The 25,329-nt window shown below is 45.5% G+C and overlaps 1 protein-coding gene across 2 annotated transcripts; it reads left to right on the top strand.

The window, feature by feature from the left end:
• Positions 1–5,407: 5,407 nt before the first annotated feature.
• On the top strand, positions 5,408–22,620 carry LOC120994455 (putative gastrointestinal growth factor xP4). 2 transcript variants are annotated; one of them, XR_005777418.1, is made up of 7 exons: positions 5,408–5,502; positions 6,382–6,522; positions 6,886–7,032; positions 7,332–7,481; positions 7,863–8,009; positions 8,176–8,253; positions 22,580–22,620. XR_005777418.1 is itself a non-coding variant. In XM_040423030.1 (6 exons), exons 1-6 carry the CDS (start codon positions 5,430–5,432, stop codon positions 8,190–8,192), a joined length of 675 nt encoding a protein of 224 aa, XP_040278964.1. In that variant the 5' UTR covers positions 5,408–5,429; the 3' UTR covers positions 8,193–8,303. The 2 variants fall into 2 exon arrangements, 1 of the variants encoding a protein (XP_040278964.1); XM_040423030.1 differs by lacking the exon at positions 22,580–22,620 and having other exon boundaries at positions 8,176–8,303.
• The last annotated feature ends 2,709 nt before the right edge of the window (positions 22,621–25,329 follow it).

Consider the following 25,329-nt stretch of genomic DNA (forward strand, 5'->3'; position numbering starts at 1 on the left):
AAAGAAGCCCACTAAGATTTCCTCATTTTAAACCCACGTCTTACCAAATGGTCACTGCACTTATTTTCAACCATGTCTCCACCATTACTGGGTGAAAGAGAAGTCCCCTGACAATAGGTGGCCACATGACCTTCAAGATAACATTCCTTCTTACTTGTCCTGGGACGACAGCCTTGGAGTGGCAGTCTTTAATCTAACAAGTGAAGTCAACAAACTAGCACCTGCAAGAGAGAGTAACGAATTTCTTAAGATTATGGAAAAGGAATTTTCCCAAGTCGATTCCAACACCTGGGTAGCATCATTACCCTTCCGCTCTCTAAGAATAACAATACCAAACCATCTACAACAAGCAGTCGCTATATTCTCTTCTTTAAAACGCACCTTAAAAAGGAAACCAGTAATGCATTAACATTTTGTGGACTTTATGCAGAACATATTTGACAGAGATCATGCAGAACCTGCACCACCACTAGAAAATGGAGAAGAATGCTGGTACCTCCCATCCATTGGTATGTATCACCCTCACAAACCTAAACAATTTAGAGTGGTGTTTGATTCCAGCGCTCAGTATGAAGGTGTCACTCTCAACAACCAGTTCCTTACTGGGCTCAATCTCAACAACAATCTCATGGGAATGCTAATCCGCTTCCGACAAGAACCTGTTGCAGTAATGGCTGTTATCTAGCAAATGTTCCAATGCTTTATTGTCAGGGAAGACAACAGGAACTACCTCAGACTACCTCAAGCTCCTATGGCACAGGGACAACGATGTCAACAGTGAAGTCATAGATTTCCGGATAAAGTTACATATGTTTGGCAACAGCCCCTCTCCTGCCGTAGCAATCTATAGATTGAGACGGACAGCCCAAGGAGGAGAATAGGAATTTGGATCTGATGCTCACACTTCACAAGATTATCTCCAACAGTCCAGAGGTATTGAATGCATTTTCCTCTGTTGAACATGCTACCAACTTAAAAGACCTTGATCTTGGTTCTGATTCCCCTACCATTCAATGCAGCCTAGGTTTAATGTGGGACATCAAGCAAGTGTCGCTTTGTGACAAACCTTTCACTAAGCGGGGAATGTTGTGTGCTGTGAATAATATCTACAGTACAATCTTCTTGGATTCATAGCACCAATTACCATTTATGGCAAGATGTTGCTGAGACAGTTAACTGCAGAGAACCTAGACTGGGACACACGGCTACCTTCTGAAAAACAACAAAAGTGGGAGGCATGGAAGAAGTCTTTGAAAGAGTTGGAGCAACTTCGAGTACCACGTTGCTATATTCCCAGTTCCCTTAGAGCTGCTGTCAGAAAGGACATGTCTTCTCGGATGCATCCATTGAGGCCATAGCTGCAGTAGCCTACCTGAGGGTGTCTGCAGTGAACAGCAAGCCACATTGTGGATTTCTCTTGGGAAATGCCAAACTAACCTAAAAACCTGCACACTCTTCTGTCCCAAGACTTCAACTTTGCACAGCCATCCTAGCAGTAGAATTCGCTAAGGTCAAAAAGGATGAAATGAACGCTACTACTGATTCATTTATGTTCTACACTGATAGTAAGGTTATTTTTGGATAAATATACAACCAGACAAGACAATTTTCTGTATACATTAGCAATAGATTTGAACGCATCAGAAGTTCCTCCACTCCTGGACAGTGGCATTACATCTCCACTGACCTCAATCCAGGTGACCGCAGAACAAGATCTGCTCCTATTTCAGGCCTCATTGATCACATTCGGTTGTCACCCTCAAGTGTCTTGTTTTAGGGCCCTTGCTCATTACCTGCTGATGTCAGTTATGAATTGGTGGAACCTGAGTCTGACCAAGAAATCAGAGCTATAAACGCTATGCCCTTTACTACAGTGAGTCCTAAATTGAGGCTCAAGACACACCGCTTCGATCGTTTCTCAAAATAGACATCTCTTGTATGAGCTATTGCTCAACTAATTCACATTGCTCGATCCTTTGCAAAGGACACATCTTCAGGCTGCCATGGTTGGCACATCTGTAAGGATCACCCTTCAGTTACAGATATGGAAGTTGCAGGGGAAGTCATCATTCGGTGTGTACAGCAAGAAACTTACTGTAAGGAAAATATCACCTGAAGGAGAGAGCCTACCATAAAGAACTTCAAGCCGCATCGTATTTCAGACTTTTATCATTGGATCACAATGTGGGTTGGTGGAAGTGTTCGCATGTTGCAGCTTCCCCAATCCGAAGATGGGTTTATTCCTTGGAACTTGTTGCCCTACTAGATCACCTTCTTCTGAATCTGATGTTCCACAGTGTGACTATACTGTTATTATTTCATGTTTTTTTCTGTTGTTCTAGGTTAAGAGACTTATTTAGAACATTTCGTTCACATACATATATTACAGTGTAATCTAAAGAGTTCAGACGGAGAGTGTCATGTCTCATGGTTCTGCAACGGTCGCGTACACACACACACACAGGGGGGAGGGAAGTGACCACTGCGCTCCACCCTTACCCCTGGCCCTGCCTACTTGCCTCGCGAGTCCTAATGACAGGGGACAACTGGACGGCAATCCCTAACTTGGACTAAGTGCAGGGATGACAGACAGACAAACAACAGGACGTGAACGGACCGAGTCAATACCAGGAAAGCTACAAAGTACAAATGGAGCAAGCAGAGAATAGTCAGGAGAAGCCGGGGTCATAAATACCAGGAGAGTCGTGAAGTACCAAAGAAGTCAGCAGAGGATCGTCAGGAGGAGGCCTGGGTCAGAATACCAGGAGAGCAGCAAAGTACACAAGAAGCAGGCAGAGGATCGTCAGGAATTCAGCAGGAGGTAAGTACGCCAGGAAAGACAAAACCACAGGTGGAACCTAAATAAACAGGCAACCCGTGGCCAGCAGGCTGCCTGTATTTATAGTGGGGAGTGAGGGTCATGTGACGTGGCCAGCGTCACATGACCGACAGACCAACCAGTCGAGCACCGAGTGATCAGCTCGGCGCTCAAGGCAGACTTAGGAGCAGGGAGCACCCAGCTAGTAAAGCCGCCCTGGGAACGAGGTCAAACACAGATCCTCGCTCCCGAAGCGAAGCAGCAGGTCTGCGGTTAATGGGGGACCGAATGCACCTTCGGAACCCCGTTACAGGTTCATTATCATTAATTTCATTGCTGTATTGCTGCATAAGTTTGTCCCACTTGTCTCCCTGTATGTTGCCCTGTTCTTGCAGCCCCCTCCCTCCTTCTTGCCAGTAGTAGTAGCCATTTAATGTTATCTTCACTGGTGTTTCATCTGCTGCTTAACTCTGCCACATTATCATTTTTTCATCTACTGTTTTGGTGTATAACTACAAGAGTCTTCACACATGCCTGGGCAGTTGAGTTGATCGCTGTCTGATGAGAGTCTGAAGTAAGTACACAGTTCAGTACAGACTGCCATTGTTACCTGGAGCCATTGAGCACAACACTTATTGTCAGGATATTGAGTCAGAAGTTGTGATTGTTTAACTGTGACTGTAATAGTGATTGTAAGCACTGTGGGGGTCATTTACGGACAGATATACGGCGCTTTTGTGGCGTATACAGCACAGACCAAAAGTTTGGACAGACCTTCTCATTCAAAGAGTTTTCTTTATTTTCATGACTATGAAAATTGTAGATTCACTCTGAAGGCATCAAAACTATGAATTAACACATGTGGAATTATATACATAACAAACAAGTGTGAAACAACAGAAAATATGTAATATTCTAGGTTCTTCAAAGTAGCCACCTTTTGCTTTGATTACTGCTTTGCACACTCTTGGCATTCTCTTGATGAGCTTCAAGAGGTAGTCCCTTGAAATGGTTTTCACTTCACAGGTGTGCCCTGTCAGGTTTAATAAGTGGGATTTCTTGCCTTATAAATGGGGTTGGGACCATCAGTGGAGTTGAGGAGAAGTCAGGTGGATACACAGCTGATAGTCCTACTGAATAGACTGTTAGAATTTGTATTATGGCAAGAAAAAAGCAGCTAAGTAAAGAAAAACGAGTGGCCATCATTACTTTAAGAAATGAAGGTCAGTCAGTCAGCCGAAAAATTAGGAAAACTTTGAAAGTAAGGGCTATTTGACCATGAAGGAGAGTGATGGGGTGCTGCGCCAGATGACCTGGCCTCCACAGTCACCGGACCTGAACCCAATCGAGATGGTTTGGGGTGAGCTGGACCGCAGAGTGAAGGCAAAAGGGCCAACAAGTGCTAAGCATCTCTGGGAACTCCTTCAAGACTGTTGGAAGACCATTTCAGGGGACTACCTCTTGAAGCTCATCAAGAGAATGCCAAGAGTGTGCAAAGCAATAATCAAAGCAAAAGATGGCTACTTTGAAGAACCTAGAATATGACATATTTTCAGTTGTTTCACACTTGTTTGTTATGTATATAATTCCACATGTGTTACTTCATAGTTTTGATGCCTTCATAGTCATGAAAATAAAGAAAACTCTTTGAATGAGAAGGTGTGTCCAAACTTTTGGTCTGTACTGTATGTGGAGCAGATTCTGTCACAAGCCATGTTACGGCAGTATCTGCGACTTCTTCCCTACTCACGCATAGTCTAAAAGTGGGCATGGCATGGGCAGAGAAGGGGACAGACCGGTAGGCCTGTCTCATTCATCATTTTTTTATGTCTTGTTTAGGAAGTTGGCTTACATTTAGAATTGGCGTTGGATCTGCTGAAGTTAGGTAGAGGCCGGCGCCTCCCCTCTGCTTCCCCTATAGCTACGCTCCTGCTGCCACCAGGGGTACGTGCCGACACATTAGGCCTTTTGGCACTAGGAATTGCAACCTTCAGTGGTATGTTCCACCCCATCATTGACCAAAGGTTTCAGGAGATTCCACCAATGTCAATGGTCCACCTACCCTGTTGGTCCCCCGACTACTTTCAGCTCCACTGACTGATGGTCCTTCACCAGTCTACGATGGGTTCCTAAGGCAAATATCAACAAGGATTTGGTGTCCCAGAACTGCTACCGAGTTCGAGAATTGCCCTGGTTGTGGTTTGGATGAACGTAACCAAAAGTGAAGCGTGCTGGATGAGGATGACGATGATGATGAAGACTGGAATGGCTTTCAACTTTTGCCAATTAAGCTTCTGTATGTTCAAGAGGGAGAGAGCGAGGCGAGGAGGGAGGAATGTTTGCCGTGCACCATATATCGAGATTATCAAAGGAGATCGCATATTTGGCTACATACCTCCTCCTCGGTTTATGCCACGTCATATTTATCACATAAGCCTTCGTATCCCATCATCATCCGAGCAAATATTATCGAGCTTGTGTGCTTTAGTCACAATACACACAAAAAAAAATTAGGTTATCAACGCCAGGTAAGCAAACAGCCATCTAATATAAAATGACCTCCGTCAGGAGAGCTCCACACTTCCAACTTTGGCTTCAAAGGAGAAGAGAAATGGGATCCTACACCTTCTGCTGGGTGGCTGCCATCCTCATCCTGGGGGCTCAAGCCTACTTACCCGTCAACTGTAAGTGGCAAACACATCATCTAGCTAATAATTTAGTTCTTTGTTTTTTCTCCCTGTTCATCCTGAGCTGGCTGGTACATGAATAGAATGCGGGAAAGATAAATATCAACAATTGCAATGCAGAGGAGAAGGAGGGAGGGATAATTCTGCTGCTATATCTCATTATCTATCATCTATCCTTCCATCCATATCTATCTACTTCATTTCCCCTGAGGTTACAGATTGCCTCTGATCTCTAGGGGTTCCAGCAGTGCAGCACCCAGTGATCAACCTTTTTTGGGTGGGATCTTCTTAAAGAAAGACGGGGGGGGGGGGTTGTCCAAAGCAGATAAGATCCTAATAAAGGAAGGTGGCGGGGCTGTGACAACATGTCAGATGTACTCAAGTGCCAAGCCTGTGTTGATATTGGGTTGCTGTAAGTTTCACAGATGGTGTAAAAAAAATCTTTAAAAATGATTGCTGTACACAGATGTAGTAAAGCTGAGTTTGTCGTTTAGCTCTTCAGCGTCTCTCTCCATCATTTCTGCATTGCAGTAATTAAGATAATTCAGTAGTTTTACATTCGGTCCCATGAAAGGCTTCTTTCGCACTAGCATTAGGCTTGTCCGGCAGGGGAAGAGTTAGTACGGATCCGGCATGCTCTTCCCCTGCCGGACAAGCCCAACGCTAATGTGAAAGAAGCCTAATACGGCAGGTCACTTTAGTGTAGTGCATTGTACCACATGACAAGAAGTCAGCTCTGCTACATCTGGTGTGCGGGTTAGTATACCTGATATAGAATTAAAATATCTAAAATTGGGCTCAATGTGAACTAATAGATCTGATCAGTTCTTCATTTTATTTACTGAAAATAAATCTCCCGCTTCTTCTTCTACACAGACAAGTGCGGGGTGCAGCCCAAGTCCAGAGATGAATGTGGATATCCTGGAATTAAAGCAGATGAGTGCGGAAAGATCGGGTGCTGCTTCGACGACTCCGTGCCGGATGCCATCTGGTGTTATACTCCATGGAAATTTGAAGGTGAACTTTAATAAAGTAATATCTACTGTATCTATCCATCTGACTTAGTCCAAAGTTTTACATTATAATTGTATAAGGGATCAATAATTGTAGCTCCCTGCAGCCAGCACTAGGGGGTGCTCACGGCCTGTAGATTTATACAGCCAGCATTAATGTCAATGAGATATAAAACTGTATGCAGAGAGCTCCACCTAGTGGTGGCTGCAGGTAACCGCTATAATGCTGTGAAGGCCATCAGGGTACACAGACCAGCGGCGCCCGACTCCCTCCCAGCTCTGGTCGCACAGGGTTCCCCCCACAGTAGGTGCACCATCGTTGCAGGACTATGACCATGTACTCAGGTTATCTTTTCTCGCACTGCAGCCACAAAATGTAATCCAGCCGGACCCCCAGCCAGAGTAAACTGCGGATATCCAGGAATCTCCGAGAAAAACTGCACAGACAAAGGATGCTGTTTTGACTCCGAAATTCCCCAAGTTGTATGGTGCTACCAGCCCGAAATACAAGCAGGTAACGCCGGACAGAAGAACTGCTTCTCTGTAATGACTTAAAGGGGCAGTAAACCTAAAGGAAAAAAACACTCACCCCGCCAACCCCTTTAATGCTCTTAGTCTCCTACTGCAGATAGTGTGTGTGTGTGTTTTTTTTAGACCGGACTACTTCAGGTTGCCTAGCGACCACTTGCTCCATGTCTGGGTGACCACTATGTAGGTACACGTGGCTATGTAGACTGAAGTGGTCACAGGAAACCAGAAAGTTTTTTTATGGAAATCCCTGCAATTCTGAGTCGATTTCCTTTCCCATTCCAGTGGAATATGACTGTGGCGCCATTGTACCAAAGTTGAGAGTGAACTGCGGACCCCCCGGTGTGACCCCCGACCAGTGCAAGGAACATGGATGCTGCTTCGACAGCAGTGTGCCCGGAGTGCCCTGGTGCTTCAAGCCTGAGGTTAAGAAAGGTACGCGCTCCTCAAAGGCTTTACACTACTTGGTAGACATGGCCGTAATATCCCAATGAGGGGGGATGCTTTAGTAACAGCGCCCCACCTGTCCATGTTTGCATCTGGTATTGCAGCTCAGCTCTATGGCATTGAATTGGGCTGAGCCACAATACCTTACGCATCCTGTAGACAGGGGTGGCGCTGTTTTTGGAAGAAAGCGGCCCTGTTTTTTTAAGCCTTTGCTGCCCCTTCCCGATATTCGTACATGTGCGGCAGATGCCGATTCTTTAAAGATGGTGTCGATGACAAAATTCCTGCCTTTTCCTTTTGTCACCTATCTGGAAGGGACTACAAATCCCAGCAAGTCATGTGTGACATGATATCCGTTCACTCCTGCAGAGACCATCCAGTGCGCTGTGTTGCCTAAACTGAGAGTCAACTGCGGACACAACGACATCACCATGGACAAGTGCTACAAGAAGGGATGCTGCTACGACTCCAGCGATCCCGACGCCGCCTGGTGTTTCTACCCTGACATTACAGATGGTAACGCACTTACTATGTTCTGTACAGGGAATTCCCCTTTAAAAGCTTGGAAAGGGATAGGAAAGTATTTGTGGATGATGGGAGTTGATTTCCAGCTGATGGGGGTAGTGGAGTAAAGCTGCAGAGACGTATCAGATTATAATTTTCCTTTCTCTCTTATTTTCAGTCACCGTCATTGAATGAGAGGACTCCCGGCGGTCACCGCTCATCCTGGTGCACGTCCCGGATTCCACCTCCATTGATTATCAGCAGTTCCTTGTCTATCTCTCATAACCAATAAACATTCAGACAGCATTGCCGTTTCCATTCATTTATTGTTCCCATTGGTAAAAAAAAAAAATTGTGCGCAGCAGAGCTGTGTTTGTCAGATTTAGCAGCGCTGTGTTTGCCATACCACCCGGTGATAGCACAATGGGGGTCTGATCTAAAGTCTGATGAAGACAGAGTGGGGTCTCATCTTGGGTCTGATTTGAGATCTGATGAGGATTAAGGCCCCTTTCACACGAGCGAATTTTCCGCACGGGTGCAATGCGTGATGCGAACGCATTGCGCCCGCACTGAATCCTGACCCATTCATTTCATCGGGTCAGCGGACATGAGCGGTGATTTTCACCCATCAGTGCTGCGTTGCGTGAAAATCGCAGCAAGTTCTATATTCTGTGTTTTTCACCCATAGAAGTGAACGGGGCTGCGTGAATACGCATTGTATCCGGAAGCAAGTGCGGATGCGATGCGTTTTTCACTGATGGTTGCCAAGAGATGTTGTTTTTAAACCTTCAGTTTTTTATTACGCGCGTGAAAAACGCATCAAAACGCATTGCACCCGCGCAGAAAAAACTGAACAACTGAACGCAGTCGCTGACAAAACTGACTGAACTTGCTTGCAGAATGGTGCGAGTTTCACTGAGCGCACCCTGAACGCATCCGGGCCTAATCCGTCACGCTCGTATGAAAGAGGCCTAAGGCCTCTTTCACACAGACGTTGCGGGAAAATGTGCGGGTGCGTTGCGGGAACACCCGCGATTTTTCCGCGCCAGTGCAAAACATTGTAATGCGTTTTGCACTCGCGTGAGAAAAATGGCGCATGTTTGGTACCCAAACCCGAACTTCTTCACAGAAGTTCGGGTTTGGGATCGGTGTTCTGTAGATTGTATTTATTTCCCCTTATAACATGGTTATAAGGGAAAATAATAGCATTCTGAATACAGAATGCATAGTAAACTAGCGCTGGAGGGGTTAAAAATAAAAATAAAAAATTTAACTCACCTTAGTCCACTTGATCGCGGCCCGGCATCTCCTTCTGTCTTCTTTGTTGAATAGGACCTGTGGTGAGCATTCATTACATGAACAGGACCTTTGATGACGTCACTCTGGTCATCACATGATCCATCACCATGGTAAAAGATCATGTGACGTACCATGTGATGACCGGAGTGACGTCATCAAAGGTCCTGTAATTAATGCTCACCACAGGTCCTATTCAACAATGGAGACAGAAGGAGATGCCGGGCTACGCGATCAAGTGGACTAAGGTGAGTTACATTATTATATTTTTTTTTAACCCCTCCAGCCCTAGTTTACTATGCATACATTATTCAGAATGGTATTATTTTCCCTTATAACCATGTTATAAGGGAAAATAATAATGATCGGGTCTCCATCCCGATCGTCTCTTAGCAACCGTGCGTTAAAATCGCACCGCATCCGCACTTGCTTGCGGATGCTTGCGATTTTCACGCAGTCCCATTCACTTCTATGGGGCCTGCGTTGCGTGAAAAACGCTGAATATAGAGCATGCTGCGATTATCACGCAACGCATAAGTGATGCGTGAAAATCACAGCTCATGTGAACAGCCCCATAGAAATGAATGGGTCAGGATTCAGTGCGAGTGCAATGCATTCAACTCACGCATCGCATCCGCGCGGAATACTCGCCCGTGTGAAAGGGGCCTAAGGGTCCGATTGCCAATTAAGCTTCTGTATGTTCAAGTGGGAGAGAGTGAGGCGAGGAGAGAGGAATGCTTGATGTGCACCATAGATCGAGATTACCATAGGAGATGGCATATTTGACTACTTACCTCCTCCTCGGTTTATGCCACGTCATATTTATCATATAAGCCTTTGCATCCCATCATCATCATCATCCGAGCATATATTATCGAGCTTGTCTGCTTTACGAACAACACACACAAAAGAAATCTAGGATATCCATGCCAGGTAAGCAAACAGACATCAGATATATATAATAACCTCCGTCAGGAGAGCTCCACACTTCCAACTTTGGCTTCGAAGGAGAAGAGAAATGGGATCCTACACCTTCTGCTGGGTGGCTGCCATCCTCATCCTGGGGGCTCAAGCCTACTTACCCATCAACTGTAAGTGGCAAACACATCATAGAAACATAGAAACATAGAATGTGTCGGCAGATAAGAACCATTTGGCCCATCTAGTCTGCCCAATATACTGAGTACTATGGATAGCCCGTGGCCCTATCTTGTATGAAGGATAGCCTTATGCCTATCCCATGCATGCTTAAACCCCTTTACTGTATTTGCAGCTACCACTTCTGCAGGAAGGCTATTCCATGCATCCACTACTCTCTCAGTAAAGTAATACTTCCTGATATTACTTTTAAACCTTTGCACATCATCTAGCTAATAATTTTCTGCCTGTTCATCCTGAGCTGGCTGGTACATGAATAAAATGCGGGAAAGATAAATGTCGACAATTGCAATGCAAGAGGAGAAGGAGGGAGGGATAATTCTGCTGCTACAGTCAGGTCCATAAATATTGGGACATCGACACAATTCTAACATTTTTAGCTCTATACACCACCACAATGGATTTGAAATGAAACGAACAAGATGTGCTTTACCTGCAGACTGTCGGCTTTAATTTGAGGATATTTACATCCAAATCAGGTGAACGGTGCAGGAATTACAACAGTTTGCATATGTGCCTCCCACTTGTTAACCCCTTAAGGACTTAGGACGTACCGGTACGGCATGGTTCCCGAATCCTTAAGGACCCATGACGTACCGGTACGTCATGGCTTTAATTTGCTATTCCGGCGCCGCGGGGGTTAATCGGAACGGGATTTCGGCTGAAATCATTCAGCCGGCATCCCGTAACAATGCAGGGGGGGGTCATTTGACCCCCCCGTATCGACGATCGCAGAAAACCGCAGGTCAATTCAGACCTGCGGTTTTCTGCGTTTCCGGTCCATTCGGGTGTCCTGTGACCCGATGAACCGGAAAAAGACTGCGATCGGTGGCGTAATTATACACCACCTATCGCAGTCCGAGGATTTGGAGAGGCGGCGCTGGCCCTGGTGCTGAACGCTGCTGTCCAGGGTGCTGATTGGTGCAGGGGAGAGAGGCGCGAGATTCAAACTTCCTGCGCTCCTCTCTCCCCTCCTCTTCCTGTCCAGCACCCTGACCGTGCAGCACCGTCCAGCGTCCAGCTCCTGAGTCCCCCTAATCGTAGTCCATCACCCTCCTGCACCCATCGCCACCCAGGTAGGTTAGGGTCAGTGAGGGAGAGGCACCGTTAGGAAGGGAAAGAAGGGAAAAGTTAAAAAAAACTTTTACTAAACTTTCTTTTCTTTCTTTCTGATCCATCTATCAGACCCCAGACCCCCCCCTGCCACTTGCCCCCCCCCACCAGCCCCCCACCACCACCAGCCCCCCCAACCCCCAACCTTCCCCCCACCAGCCCCCACCTCACCACCCCCCCTACAACCCCCCCCGTTACCACCACTTTTTTTTTTTTTTTTTTTTCTGCGTGCGCTGACTGTCCGGCACTTTTTTTTGTCCGGCCACTGTTAGCGCATCGCCCGCCCCACCGCCCCACCGCTGATCAGCGTTGTACCGCTGATCAGCAACTTTGAACTTTTTTTTTTTTTTCCTAAACACTTGCCCCTTTTTTTTCCTTATTTAGTACGCGAACACCCGTTGCCCCCACACACACGCACATATAATAAAGTTTGCCACACACGCACACATACACGCACACACACCCATGGCTCGCCGGATGTTCTCGGCCGAGGAGGCATACGCCCAGATTGCCTCCGACTCCGAGAGCCCCAGTGAGGATGAGGATGACCCCACGTTCCTTTTGTCATCCGCATCCTCCTCATCATCATCGGATGACGATGAGCCACCAAGGCGGCGGAGACGCCGCCAGGCGGAGCCAGGGGCCCCACATGCTAGGGATCCTGTGGCCCACCCTAGTACGAGCCGCCCTGGGGTTCGTACTGGTTTCCCGGCCCACCAAATAAGTCCACCGGAGCCCCCTGCCGATGAACTTAGCTGGTGTCCCCCAGTGGACTTTGAGCCTGAGATTCCGGATTTTGCTGGCAATCCTGGAATCCAGATTCCCACAGTGGGGTTTACTGAAATTGACTATTTTAGTTTTTTTTTCAGTAACCCACTGGTGAATCTGATGGTGGAGCAGACGAATCTGTATGCCCAACAGTTCGTCGCTCAAAACCCAGGCTCATTTTTGGCTAGACCCGGTGGCTGGACGCCGGTCAGTGCAGCCGAGATGAGGACATTTTGGGGCCTCGTGCTGCATATGGGTCTAGTCCAAAAACCCAGTGTCAGACAATACTGGAGTGGGGACGTCCTATACCAGACCCCACTGTACAGTATGGTTATGACACGTCCCCGGTTTGAGGCCATCCGGAAATGTCTGCATTATTCCGATAATGCAGCATGTCCACCCCGAGGTGATCCTGCCTATGACCGGCTGTATAAGATACGGCCGGTCATCGATCACTTTGGGGCCACATTTCAGCAGGCCTACGTACCTGGAAGGGAGGTCGCGGTTGATGAGTCTCTCGTTGCGTTCAAGGGGAGACTCAGTTTCCGCCAATATATTCCCACAAAGCGGGCGAGGTATGGCGTGAAGCTATACAAAATTTGTGAGAGTACCTCAGGGTACACTTACAAATTTCGTGTGTACGAGGGGCGAGATTCCCGGATTCAACCCCCAGAATGTCCCCCCACTCTGGGTGTTACCGGGAAACTCGTGTGGGACCTTATGTACCCACTGCTGGATAACGGTTACCACTTGTACGTGGACAACTTTTATACCAGCATTCCCTTGTTCAGGTCCCTTGCCGCCAGATCCACGTTCGCTTGTGGGACCGTGCGGAAAAATCAACGCGGCCTCCCTGCCCACCCCCTCCAGGTACCTATCCCCAGGGGTGAGACCCGTGCACTTACCAGTGGAAACCTGTTGCTGGTCAGATATAAGGACAAGAGGGATGTCCTTATGCTGTCCACAATCCACGGTAACAGCACCACCCCAGTCCCTGTGCGAGGTACCGCGGCAACGGTCCTCAAGCCCGATTGTATCGTCGACTACAATCGGTATATGGGAGGAGTTGATCTCTCTGATCAAGTCCTCAAGCCATATAATGCCATGCGCAAAACCCGGGCATGGTACAAAAAAGTTGCTGTCTACTTGGTACAGGTTGCCATGTACAACTCTTTTGTACTATCCCGAAGCGCTGGCAGCACAGGGACATTCCTCCAATTCTATGAGGCAGTCCTCAAAGACCTGATCTTTTCGGACCGGGAAAGAGCAGGCCTGAGTACCTCGGGAATTGGAGGCGCCCGGATCGTCCCTGGCCAACACTTTCCAGGTGTGGTCCCCCATACTGGAAAGAAGGGACGAACCCAAAAAAGATGCAGAGTGTGTCACAAGAGGGGGATACGGAAGGACACCACTACTCAATGTGACACGTGCCCCGATCATCCGGGCCTCTGCATTATCAATTGCTTCAGGGAGTATCACACTTCCATGGAGTACTAAATTTTTATAATCCCCAACAGTCCACTAGAGAACATAAAAAACTATGGCTCTCAGACTTTGGAGACACGGAAACAATTTTTTTTCCCCAAAAAAATATTAGTTTTAGAGCAGGCATCCTCAAACTGCGGCCCTCCAGATGTTGTAAAACTATAACTCCCAGCATGCCCAGACAACCTACAGCCATCAGCAGGGCATGGTGGGAATTGTAGTTTTACAACATCTGGAGGGCCGCAGTTTTTAGGATGCCTGCTTAGTGTCTCCAAAGTCTGAGAGCCATACATATTGGGCATCGTCGCGTGCGTAAAAGTCATCGCTATAAAAATAACTTTTGACCAAATGCCTCGGATGAACGGTGTTAAAAATATAAAATAAAAACGGTGCCAAAACACCCATTTTTGGGCAAAATTTCCATTTGAATCCTTTTTGCCGGTAATAAAGCAAGGGTTAACAGCCAAACAAAACTCAATATTTATGGCCCTGATTCTGTAGTTTGCAGAAACACCCCATATGTGGTCGTAAATGGCTATATAGCCGCACGGCAGGGCATAGAACGAAGGGAACTCCATACGGTTTCTGGAAGGCAGATTTTGATGGACAGTTTTTTTTTTGACACCATGTTCCATTAGAAGCCCCCCCTGATGTAGCCTAGACTAGAAACTCCAAAAAAGTGACTCCATCTAAGAAACTACACCCCTCAAGGTATTCAAAAGTTACTTTACAAACTATGTTAACCCTTTAGGTGTTCCACAAAACTAAATAGCGAATGTAGAAACAATTTTTTATTTTTTATTTTTGTTACATTGCCTCAAAAAAGAGTAATGAAGAGCAACTAAAAATCATATTTACCCCTAAAATAGTCCCAAAACAACAACCACCTGATCCCGTAGTTTCCTAGATGGGGTCACTTTTATGGAGTTTCTACTCTAGGGGTGCATCAGGGGGCTTGAAAGGGTATATGATGTAAATAAACCAGTCCAGCAAAATCTGCCTTCCAAAAACCATATGACGTTCCCCTTCTTCTATGTCCTGCCGTTTAGCCAAATAGTAGTTTACGACCACATATGGGGTGTTTCTGCAAACTACAGAATCAGGGCAACCCATTTTAAGTTTTGTTTGGCAGTTAACCCTTGTTTTACTCCTGGAATAAATTGATTATATTGGAAAATTTTCCAAAAAATAGAAATTTCTAAATTGTTTCTCCATCTGTCAATAACTCTTGTGGAACACCTAAAGGGTTAACAAAGTTTGTAAACCCAGTTTTGAATACCTTGAGGGGTGTACTTTCTTAGATGGAGTCACTTTTTTGAAATTTCTATTCTAGGGGTGCAACAGGGGGCTTCAAATGGGACATGGTATAAACAAAACCAGTCCTGCAAAATCTGCCTTCCAAAACCCATATGGTGTTCCCCTCCTTCTATGTGCTCCCGTTTGGCCAAACAGTAGTTTACGACCACATATGGGGTGTTTTTGCAAACTACAGAATCGGGGCAACCCATTTTGAGTTTTGTTTGGCAGTTAACCCCTGTTTTACTCCTGGAAAAAATTGATTATATTGGAAAATTTTCCAAAAAATTGAAATTTCTAAATTGTTTCTCCATCTGCCAATAACTCTTGTGGAGCACCTAAAGGGTTAACAAAGTTTGTAAACCCAGTTTTGAATACCTTGAGGGGTGTACTTTCTTAGATGGAGTCACTTTTTTGAAATTTCTATTCTAGGGGTGCAACAGGGGGCTTCAAATGGGACATGGTATAAACAAAACCAGTCCTGCAAAATCTGCCTTCCAAAACCCATATGGTGTTCCCCTCCTTCTATGTGCTCCCGTTTGGCCAAACAGTAGTTTACGACCACATATGGGGTGTTTTTGCAAACTACAGAATCAGGGCAACCCATTTTGAGTTTTGTTTGGCAGTTAACCCCTGTTTTACTCCTGGAAAAAATTGATTATATTGGAAAATTTTCCAAAAAATTGAAATTTCTAAATTGTTTCTCCATCTGCCAATAACTCTTGTGGAGCACCTAAAGGGTTAACAAAGTTTGTAAACCCAGTTTTGAATAACTTGAGGGGTGTACTTTCTTAGATGGAGTCACTTTTTTGAAATTTCTATTCTAGGGGTGCAACAGGGGGCTTCAAATGGGACATGGTATAAACAAAACCAGTCCTGCAAAATCTGCCTTCCAAAACCCATATGGTGTTCCCCTCCTTCTATGTGCTCCCGTTTGGCCAAACAGTAGTTTACGACCACATATGGGGTGTTTTTGCAAACTACAGAATCAGGGCAACCCATTTTGAGTTTTGTTTGGCAGTTAACCCCTGTTTTACTCCTGGAAAAAATTGATTATATTGGAAAATTTTTCAAAAAATTGAAATTTCTAAATTGTTTCTCCATCTGCCAATAACTCTTGTGGAGCACCTAAAGGGTTAACAAAGTTTGTAAGCCCAGTTTTGAATACCTTGAGGGGTGTACTTTCTTAGATGGAGTCACTTTTTTGAAATTTCTATTCTAGGGGTGCAACAGGGGGCTTCAAATGGGACATGGTATAAACAAAACCAGTCCTGCAAAATCTGCCTTCCAAAACCCATATGGTGTTCCCCTTCTTCTATGTGCTCCCGTTCGGCCAAACAGTAGTTTACGACCACATATGGGGTGTTTCTGCAAACTACAGAATCGGGGCAACCCATTTTGAGTTTTGTTTGGCAGTTAACCCTTGTTTTACTCCTGGAAAAAATTGATTATATTGGAAAATTTTCCAAAAAATTTAAATTTCAAAATTGTTTCTCCATCTGCCATTAACTCTTGTGGTAGACCTAAAGGGTTAATAAAGTTTGAAAAAACAGTTTCGAATACCTTGAGGGGTGTAGTTTCTAGAATGGGGTAATTTTTGGGAGGTTTCTATTATCTAAGCCTCACAATATGACTTCAAACCTGAACTGGTCCATAAAAAGTGGGATTTTGAAGATTTCTGAAAATTTCAAAATTTGCTTCTAAACTTCTAAGCCTTGTAACATCCCCAAAAAATAAAATATCATTCCCAAAATGCTGCAAACATGAAGTAGACATATGGGGAATGTAAAGTCATCACAATTTTTGGGGGTATTACTATGTATTACAGAGGTAGAGAAACTGAAACTTTGAAATTTGCTAATTTTTCAAAATTTTCGGTAAAAATTGTATTTTTTTATGCAAAAAAATTAACTTTTTTGACCCAATTTTAGCAGTGTCATGAAGTACAATATGTGACGAAAAAACAATCTCAGAACGGCCTGGGTAAGTCAAAGCGTTTTAAAGTTATGAGCACTCAAAGTGACACTGGTCAGATTTGCAAAAAATGGCCAAGTCCTTAAGGTGAAATAGGGCCGAGTCCTTAAGGGGTTAAGGGACCAAAAGTAATGGGACAGAATAATAATCATAAATCAAACTTTCACTTTTTAATACTTGGTTGCAACTCCTTTGCAGTCAATTACAGCCTGAAGTCTGGAACACATAGACATCACCAGACGCTGGGTTTCATCCCTGGTGATGCTCTGCCAGGCCTCTACTGCAACTGTCTTCAGTTCCTGCTTGTTCTTGGGGCATTTTCCCTTCAGTTTTGTCTTCAGCAAGTGAAATGCATGCTCAATCGGATTCAGGTCAGGTGATTGACTTGGCCATTGCATAACATTCCACTGCTTTCCCTTAAAAAACTCTTTGGTTGCTTTTGCAGTATGCTTTGGGTCATTGTCCATCTGCACTGTGAAGAGCCGACCAATGAGTTCTGAAGCATTTGGCTGAATATGAGCAGATAATATTGCCCGAAACACTTCAGAATTCATCCTGCTGCTTTTGTCAGCAGTCACATCATCAATAAATACAAGAGAACCAGTTCCATTGGCAGCCATACATGCCACGCCATGACACTACCACCACCATGCTTCACTGATGAGGTGGTATGCTTAGGATCATGAGCAGTTCCTTTTCTTCTCCATACTCCTCCCTTCCCAATCACTCTGGTACAAGTTGATCTTGGTCTCATCTGTCCATAGGATGTTGTTCCAGAACTGTGAAGGCTTTTTTAGATGTAGTTCGGCAAACTCTAATCTGGCCTTCCTGTTTTTCAGACTCACCAATGGTTTACATCTTGTGGTAAACCCTCTGTATTCACTCTGGTGAAGTCTTCTCTTGATTGTTGACTTTGACACACATACACCTACCTCCTGGAGAGTGTTCTTGATCTGGCCTACTGTTGTAAAGGGTGTTTTCTTCACCAGGGAAAGAATTCTTCGGTCATCCACCACAGTTGTTTTCTGTGGTCTTCCGGGTCTTTTGGTGTTGCTGAGCTCAACGGTGCGTTCCTTCTTTTTAAGAATGTTCCAAACAGTTGTTTTGGCCAGGCCTAATGTTTTTGCTATCTCTCTGATGGGTTTGTTGTGTTTTTTCAGCCTAATGATGGCTTGCTTCACTGATAGTGACAGCTCTTTGGATCTCATCTTGAGAGTTGACAGCAACAGATTCCAAATGCAAATAGCACACTTGAAATTAACTCTGGACCTTTTATCTGCTCATTGTAATTGGGATAATGAGGGAATAACACACACCTGGCCATGGAAGAGCTGAGAAGCCAATTGTCCCATTACTTTTGGTTCCATAACAAGTAGGAGGCACATATGCAAACTGTTGTAATTCCTGCACCGTTCACCTGATTTGGATGTAAATACCCTCAAATTAAAGCTGACAGTCTGCAGTTAGAGCACATCTTGTTCGTTTCATTTCAAATCCATTGTGGTGGTGTATAGAGCCAAAGGTTTTAGAATTGTGTCGATGTCCCAATATTTATGGACCTGACTGTATGTCTCATTATCTATCTATCTATCTATCTATCTATCTATCTATCCATATCTATCTACTTCATTTCCCCTGAGGTTACAGATTGCCTCTGATCTCTAGGGGTTCCAGCAGTGCAGCACCCAGTGATCAACTTATTTTGGGTGGGATCTTCTTAAAGAAACGGGGGGGTTATCCAAAGCAGATAAGATCCTAATAAAGGAAGGTGGCGGGGCTGTGACAACATGTCAGATGTACTCAAGTGCCAAGCCTGTGTTGATATTGGGTTGCTGTAAGTTTCACAGATGGTGTAAAAAAATCTTTAAAAATGATTGCTGTACACAGATGTAGTAAAGCTGAGTTTGTCGTTTAGCTCTTCAGCGTTCCTCTCCATCATTTCTGCATTGTGGTAATTAAGATAATTCAGTAGATTTACATTCGGTCCCATGTAAGGCTTCTTTCGCACTAGCATTAGGCTTGTCCGGCAGGCTGTTCCGGCAGGCTGTATTTGTCCTGCTGCCTCTCGGCATGTTTGCCGTGCTGCGGCCGTATCTCCCGCTCGACCCCATTATACTGAATGGGCTGGACTCCCAGCAGCACACGTGTGCAAGAGTTAGTACGGATCCGGCATGCTCTTCCCCTGCTGGACAAGCCCAACGCTAATGTGAAAGAAGCCTAATACCGCAGGTCACTTTAGTGCAGTGCATAGTACCACATGACAAGAAGTCAGCTCTGCTACATCTGGTGTGCGGGTTAGTATACCTAAATAAATGATATAGAATTGGGCTCAATGTGAACTAATAGATCTGATTAGTTCTTTATTTTATTTGCTGAAAAGAAATCTCCCGCTTCTTCTTCTACACAGACAAGTGCGGGGTGCAGCCCAAGTCCAGAGATGAATGTGGATATCCTGGAATTACAGCAGAAAAGTGCAGAAAGAACGGGTGCTGCTTCGACGACTCCATACCTTATGCCATCTGGTGTTATACTCCATCGAAATATGAAGGTGAACTTTAATAAAGTAATACCTACTGTATCTATCCATCTAACTTAGTCCAAAGTTTTACATTATAATTGTATAAGGGATCAATAATTGTAGTTCCATGCAGCCAGCACTAGGGGGTGCTCACGGCCTGTAGATTTATACAGCCAGCATGAACGTCAATGAGATATAAAACTGTATGCAGAGAGCTCCACCTAGTGGCGGCTGCAGGTAACCGCTATAATGCTGTGAAGGCCATCAGGGTACACAGACCAGCGGCGCCCGACTCCCTCCCAGCTCTGGTCACATAGCATGCAAAAATGGTCAGCACCTGACTTCCAGTTTGTTGGCACGTGAAAGGAATCACTCCAATGGAAATGTAGCAAAAAATCCCAGCGGAATCTCTTTGTCTTCAAAACCTCTCTTTATTTCATCAATACAGATACATGTTGAGGACGCGTATCGGCCCGTCCCGCCTTCATCAGCTCATTACAGAGTAATGAACAAATACGGAAAATATAAGGATGCATTTCCGTATGTGTTCTGTTTTTTTTTTTTTGCGGACCCATTGACTTGAATGGAGACACGGAACATGATTTGCGGACAATAATAGGACATGTTCCATCCTTCAATGGAACGGAAAAACGGAAATACGGAAACGGAATGCATACGGAGTACATTCCGCTTTTTTTTTGCGGAACCATTAAAAAAACAGTCCGCAAACGGAAAAAAAAACGTTCGTGTGCAAGAGGCCTTAATGTTATTTTTGGATTTTCTTACAGACTGGGAATTAGCGATGATTTACTGCAAGCAAGGGATTTTTACATCGATCTTTGTTGCTCATCCGATTTTTGAGATTTATTTTTGCTTATTTTGTATGTTGTTCATCTGAGGTGTCGTTACAATGGGTCAGTGGAGTGATTCACGAGCATAGCTATTCATTATCACAGCCAGCTGTGGGTGTTTTATGTCCGAGAGGAGGAGGAGTTTGGAGAGGTTTTTAAGGCTACACATGACTCTGTAATGAGCTGATGAAGGCTGGACGGGCCGATACGCGTCCTCAACATGTATCTGTATTGATGAAATACTGGTCACATAGGAGGCAGGGTTCCCCCCACAGTAGGTGCACCATCGTTGCAGGACTATGACCATGCACTCAGGTTATCTTTTCTCGCACTGCAGCCACAAAATGTAATCCAGCCAGACCCAAATCCAGACTAGACTGCGGATATCCAGGAATCTCCGAGATGGAATGCACAGACCGTGGATGCTGTTTCGACTCCGCCATTCACCGAGGTGTACGGTGCTACCTGCCCAAAATACAAGCAGGTAACGCCGGACAGAAGAACTGCTTCTCTGTAGTCACTTAAAGGGGCAGTAAACCTAAAGGCAAAACACTCACCCCTAGTGTTTATCAGTAGAAAAAATAATCTGTCAGAGAACACAAGGAATAATAGCTGAAGGGCGGTACTTAAAGGGGTTGTCAAAGCGACAGGTATTGATGACCTGTGCTCAGGATGGTTCAGTATCTGTAACCCATACAACCCCTTTAATGCTCTGTCTCCTACTGCAGATAGTGTGTGTGTTTTTTTTTTTTGACCGGACTACTTCAGGTTGCCTAGCGACCACTTGCTCCATGTCTGGGTGACCACTATGTAGGTACACATGGCTATGTAGACTGAAGTGGTCACAGGAAACCAGAAAGTTTTTTTATGTAAATCCCTGTAAGAACTGATTCACACGGCCGGTGTGGTTCCGTTCCGTGATGGGGTCAACAATTTGCTCTGTTTTTCTAATCCTATGCTGCCCCTTGCCGATAGTCGCTGTACAGGTGCAGCAGATGTTGATTCTTTAAAGATGGCGCAGATGAGAATATTCCAGTCACTTATCCCGAAGGGACTACAAATCCCAGCAAGTCATGTGTGACATGATATCAGTTCACTCCTGCAGAGACCATCCAGTGCGCTGTGTTGCCTAAACTGAGAGTCAACTGCGGACACTACGGCATCGACATGGACCAGTGCTACCATCAGGGATGCTGCTTCGACTCCAGAAATCCTCGCGCCCCCTGGTGTTTCTACCCTGACATTACAGATGGTAACGCACTTATTATGTTCTGTACAGGAAATTCCCCTTTAAAAGCTTGGAAAGGGATAGGAAAGTATTTTTGGATGATGGGAGTTGATTTCCAGCTGATGGGGGTAGTGGAGTAAAGCTGCAGAGACGTATCAGATTATAATTTTCCTTTCTCTCTTATTTTCAGTCAATATCGTTGAATGAGAGGACTCCCGGCGGTCACCGCTGATCCTGAATGGGGCTGTGCCAGTAATTGGCATGTGCCCCTCATGGTGTCATTGAGACATATAATATGTCTTGTTGGTGGCCATGTCTCTCTACCCCCTCTGCCCCCCTTCTTTCTCTCCTTTTCCCGCCATTTATTTCTCCTCAGGTAAATCTGTGGTTAGCCGGCAGCTGAAGTAAAGGTGATTGGCAGAAAAGGGTTGCTGACCAGTTGCTGGGCAAAGGGCTATTTTTAGCTGGATCAATGGATTGGTCAAGGGCAATTTTCGGCAGGAATGAAGGAGTATTTATAGCAGACACTCACCATTGGGAGCTCTGTCAGCGGCTGAAGAGTGAAGAAAGAAGATCGTGTCCCACCCAACCTCCCAAGGGTTAAGTCGAGGTCTTTTGAAAAGGGGGGAGGTAGGGGAGGGGGGGGGGGTTAGTCGATCAGCCTTACTGGGTGGACTCTTGATGAGTAGTGCACTAATGGACTTGAGTTAATATTGGTGGGAATTTCAATAGTTTAATAATTTATGGAATTGTATTATTTATGGTTACCCCCCCCCCCTCCAGTTTAATAAAGACCGCGACCATTTTTATCCACAATGGTAGTCTTGTGTATTTATTTATAATGGTAAGGTTAAATTGTCGAGTATGGCACCATGCTGCACGTCCCGGATTCCACCTCCATTGATTATCAGCAGTGCCTTGTGTATCTCTCATAACCAGTAAACATTCAGACAAGGGAATTATCATACATAAAGATATACAGCAATTTATCCCACTTAATATTTCACCGACCATGGAATGCATCAACCAAACACTGAAGGCATGGGAAACCCTCTGGTCTCTGGTGGGACGTATCAACATTTTTAAAATGACAATTCTACCCAAATTACTATATGTATATAGAGCAACGCCAGTTGTCCTACAGAAACCTCATTTTGTGGCAATTGACAAACTACTGACTCCATTCCTCTGGACTAACACAAAACCTAGATTGGCTAGGGAAACTCTAAAAGCGCCCTACACTCGAGGTGGCTTGGCTCTACCGGACATGTATAGATATTACTGTGCTGTCCAGATGGTGGGTAAGGGCGGATGCTAACAATCCGGCAGTGGTGCTGGAAGCGGCACTCCTTGGATTACATGAGGCTCTGACAAATTTTCTGTACAGAATGGGTGAATATCCAGTTGAACACCTCACCTCTAACATGATTTGGGGTAATAGGGGAGGTGGAGAGGGATGGTCCCCTGTGTTGCCATTGTGGAGGAATGTAAAATTACCGGAACTAGATTGACTTCCCGATTTTGAGTTTTGGCCAAAACATAGAATAAAATATTTGACTCAGTTGTTCTCCAAAGGAGCTTTTAAAACCTTTCCGGAGTTAAAGAAGGAGTTCGGCCTACCCAGGAATAGCCTGTTTAGATATTTTCCATTAAGACATGCCTGTGCAGAGCAATTTGGTAGTGGTAGGATCAAGATAGAAATCATAGAATATGGAGAGATCGAAAAAATTGCTAGACACACAAACCTATGTAAACCAGTATCCTCCTTCTACTCAGTACTCATGTCCCAATTGGCTCCTCCGATGACCAAAGCATTGGCAAAGTGGCAGAAGGAAATCCCTAGACTAGAAGACAGGCATGAAAGAGAGCTCAAGTATAACTGGAGGAGTACAGTCATAAGTGCTAGGGACCAGTTGATACAGGTGAAGTGGTTGCACAGAGTCTATTTGACTCCAGTCAGGCTGGAACGAATGCGTCAACTTAATAGTTCTGTATCTTTTAGATGTAATAGAGCGACTGGCACTCTGATACACATGATCTGGGAATGTCCGAAAATTGCGGAATTCTGGTCAGCAATTCATGAGTTTTTGAACTTGAAACTGGGATTGCCGGCGGTATGCTCCCCTGAAAATAGCCTGTTAGGACTTGTGGATGATCTGTTGCAAACCAAATACTCTAAAAAAACTATATCGACCAGTGGCGTGCTTAGTAGTGTTGAGCGAGCATGCTCGGCCGAACTGCTGTTCGGCTCGAGCATCGCTATGCTCGGCACATGGCGGTATACGGCCGCATGTGCTCGAAGCGCCATGCTCGAGTCTCCTCCCCGCATGTTTCGCGGCTGCTATGCAGCCAATAAACGTGCAGGTAGGTACTGCCCTGGCTACTGGCATTACAGTGATTGGCTGGCCGGAACACGTTCGGCTCATTTGTAGTAAGGGAGAGCTGCGCTTCGGAAGGGACAGAGATTGTAGGGAGTCTGATCGCAATCAATTTAGTAGAAAAACATTTCAAAGTCCCAAAAGTCCTTTTAAGGACTATTGGACTATTGTGTGTGGTGGCAGGCTGGCAGTATTTTATAGCTACAGTACAAATTTTTTTCCCCATCATTTTCAATACATTTTATATAGAGGGTGTCTGCAGTGACTAGCGACATCTGTCCAATACCTTCTGTGTGTCAGGGCCAGAAATTGGAGAAATATACCGTATTTTTTGCCCTATAAGACGCACCCCCCCCCCCCCAAAAGTGGGAGGAAAATGGCAGTGCGTCTTATGGGGCGAATGCTGCTGATACACCGCCGACCGCATGCTGCACAGCGCGGCCGGCGGTGTATCAGTGGGGAGGGAGGAGGGGCTGGGGGCTGACATCTAGTTTTGTAATGGCAGCGGGGCCCCGTGCAGTCACTGTATTCTATTGTACCGGGCCCCGCTCACTGTACTAATCGTATCTATGGTAACTGCAGGCAATGTTTAACTATAGAATATGCTTGATCCAGCAGCCTGTACTTACGACGGCAGGAGGCTGGGCGGGCGGGCACTACGTCACGTGCCTGCACCGCCTGCTTCATTCATAAAGTGGGCGGAGCAGGCACGTGACGTAGGAAGTTACACTGCCAGTGCCCGCCCGCCCAGCCTCCTGCCGTCGTAAGTACAGGCTGCTGGATCAAACATATTCTATAGTTAAACATTGCCTGCAGTTACCATAGATACGATTAGTACAGTGAGCGGGGCCCGGTGCAATAGAATACAGTGACTGCACCGGGCCCCGCTGCCATTACAAAACTAGTGTAGATGCCAGCCCCCACCCCCTGTATTGGGGGTCATTCACAGTGGCTAACACTGTTATGGGGGGGATCTGTGGATGACAAATAGCATAAGATGCTATTTATCTGTCATCCACAGATCCCCCCCCCATAGCAGTGTCATGCCATCCACAGATGCCCCCATAACAGTGTCAGCCACAGACCCCCATAACAGTGTCCTGCCACAGACCCCCATAACAGTGTCAGCCACAGATCCCCCATAACAGTGCGTCATCCACAGATCCCCCATAACAGTGCGTCATCCACAGATCCCCCATAACAGTGCGTCATCCACAGATCCCCCATAATAGTGTCATTCACAGGCTACCATTAGTTCAAAGCCCAC

The sequence above is a fragment of the Bufo bufo genome, chromosome 3 (genome assembly GCF_905171765.1).
Source record: "Bufo bufo chromosome 3, aBufBuf1.1, whole genome shotgun sequence".
Lineage (NCBI taxonomy): Eukaryota > Metazoa > Chordata > Amphibia > Anura > Bufonidae > Bufo > Bufo bufo.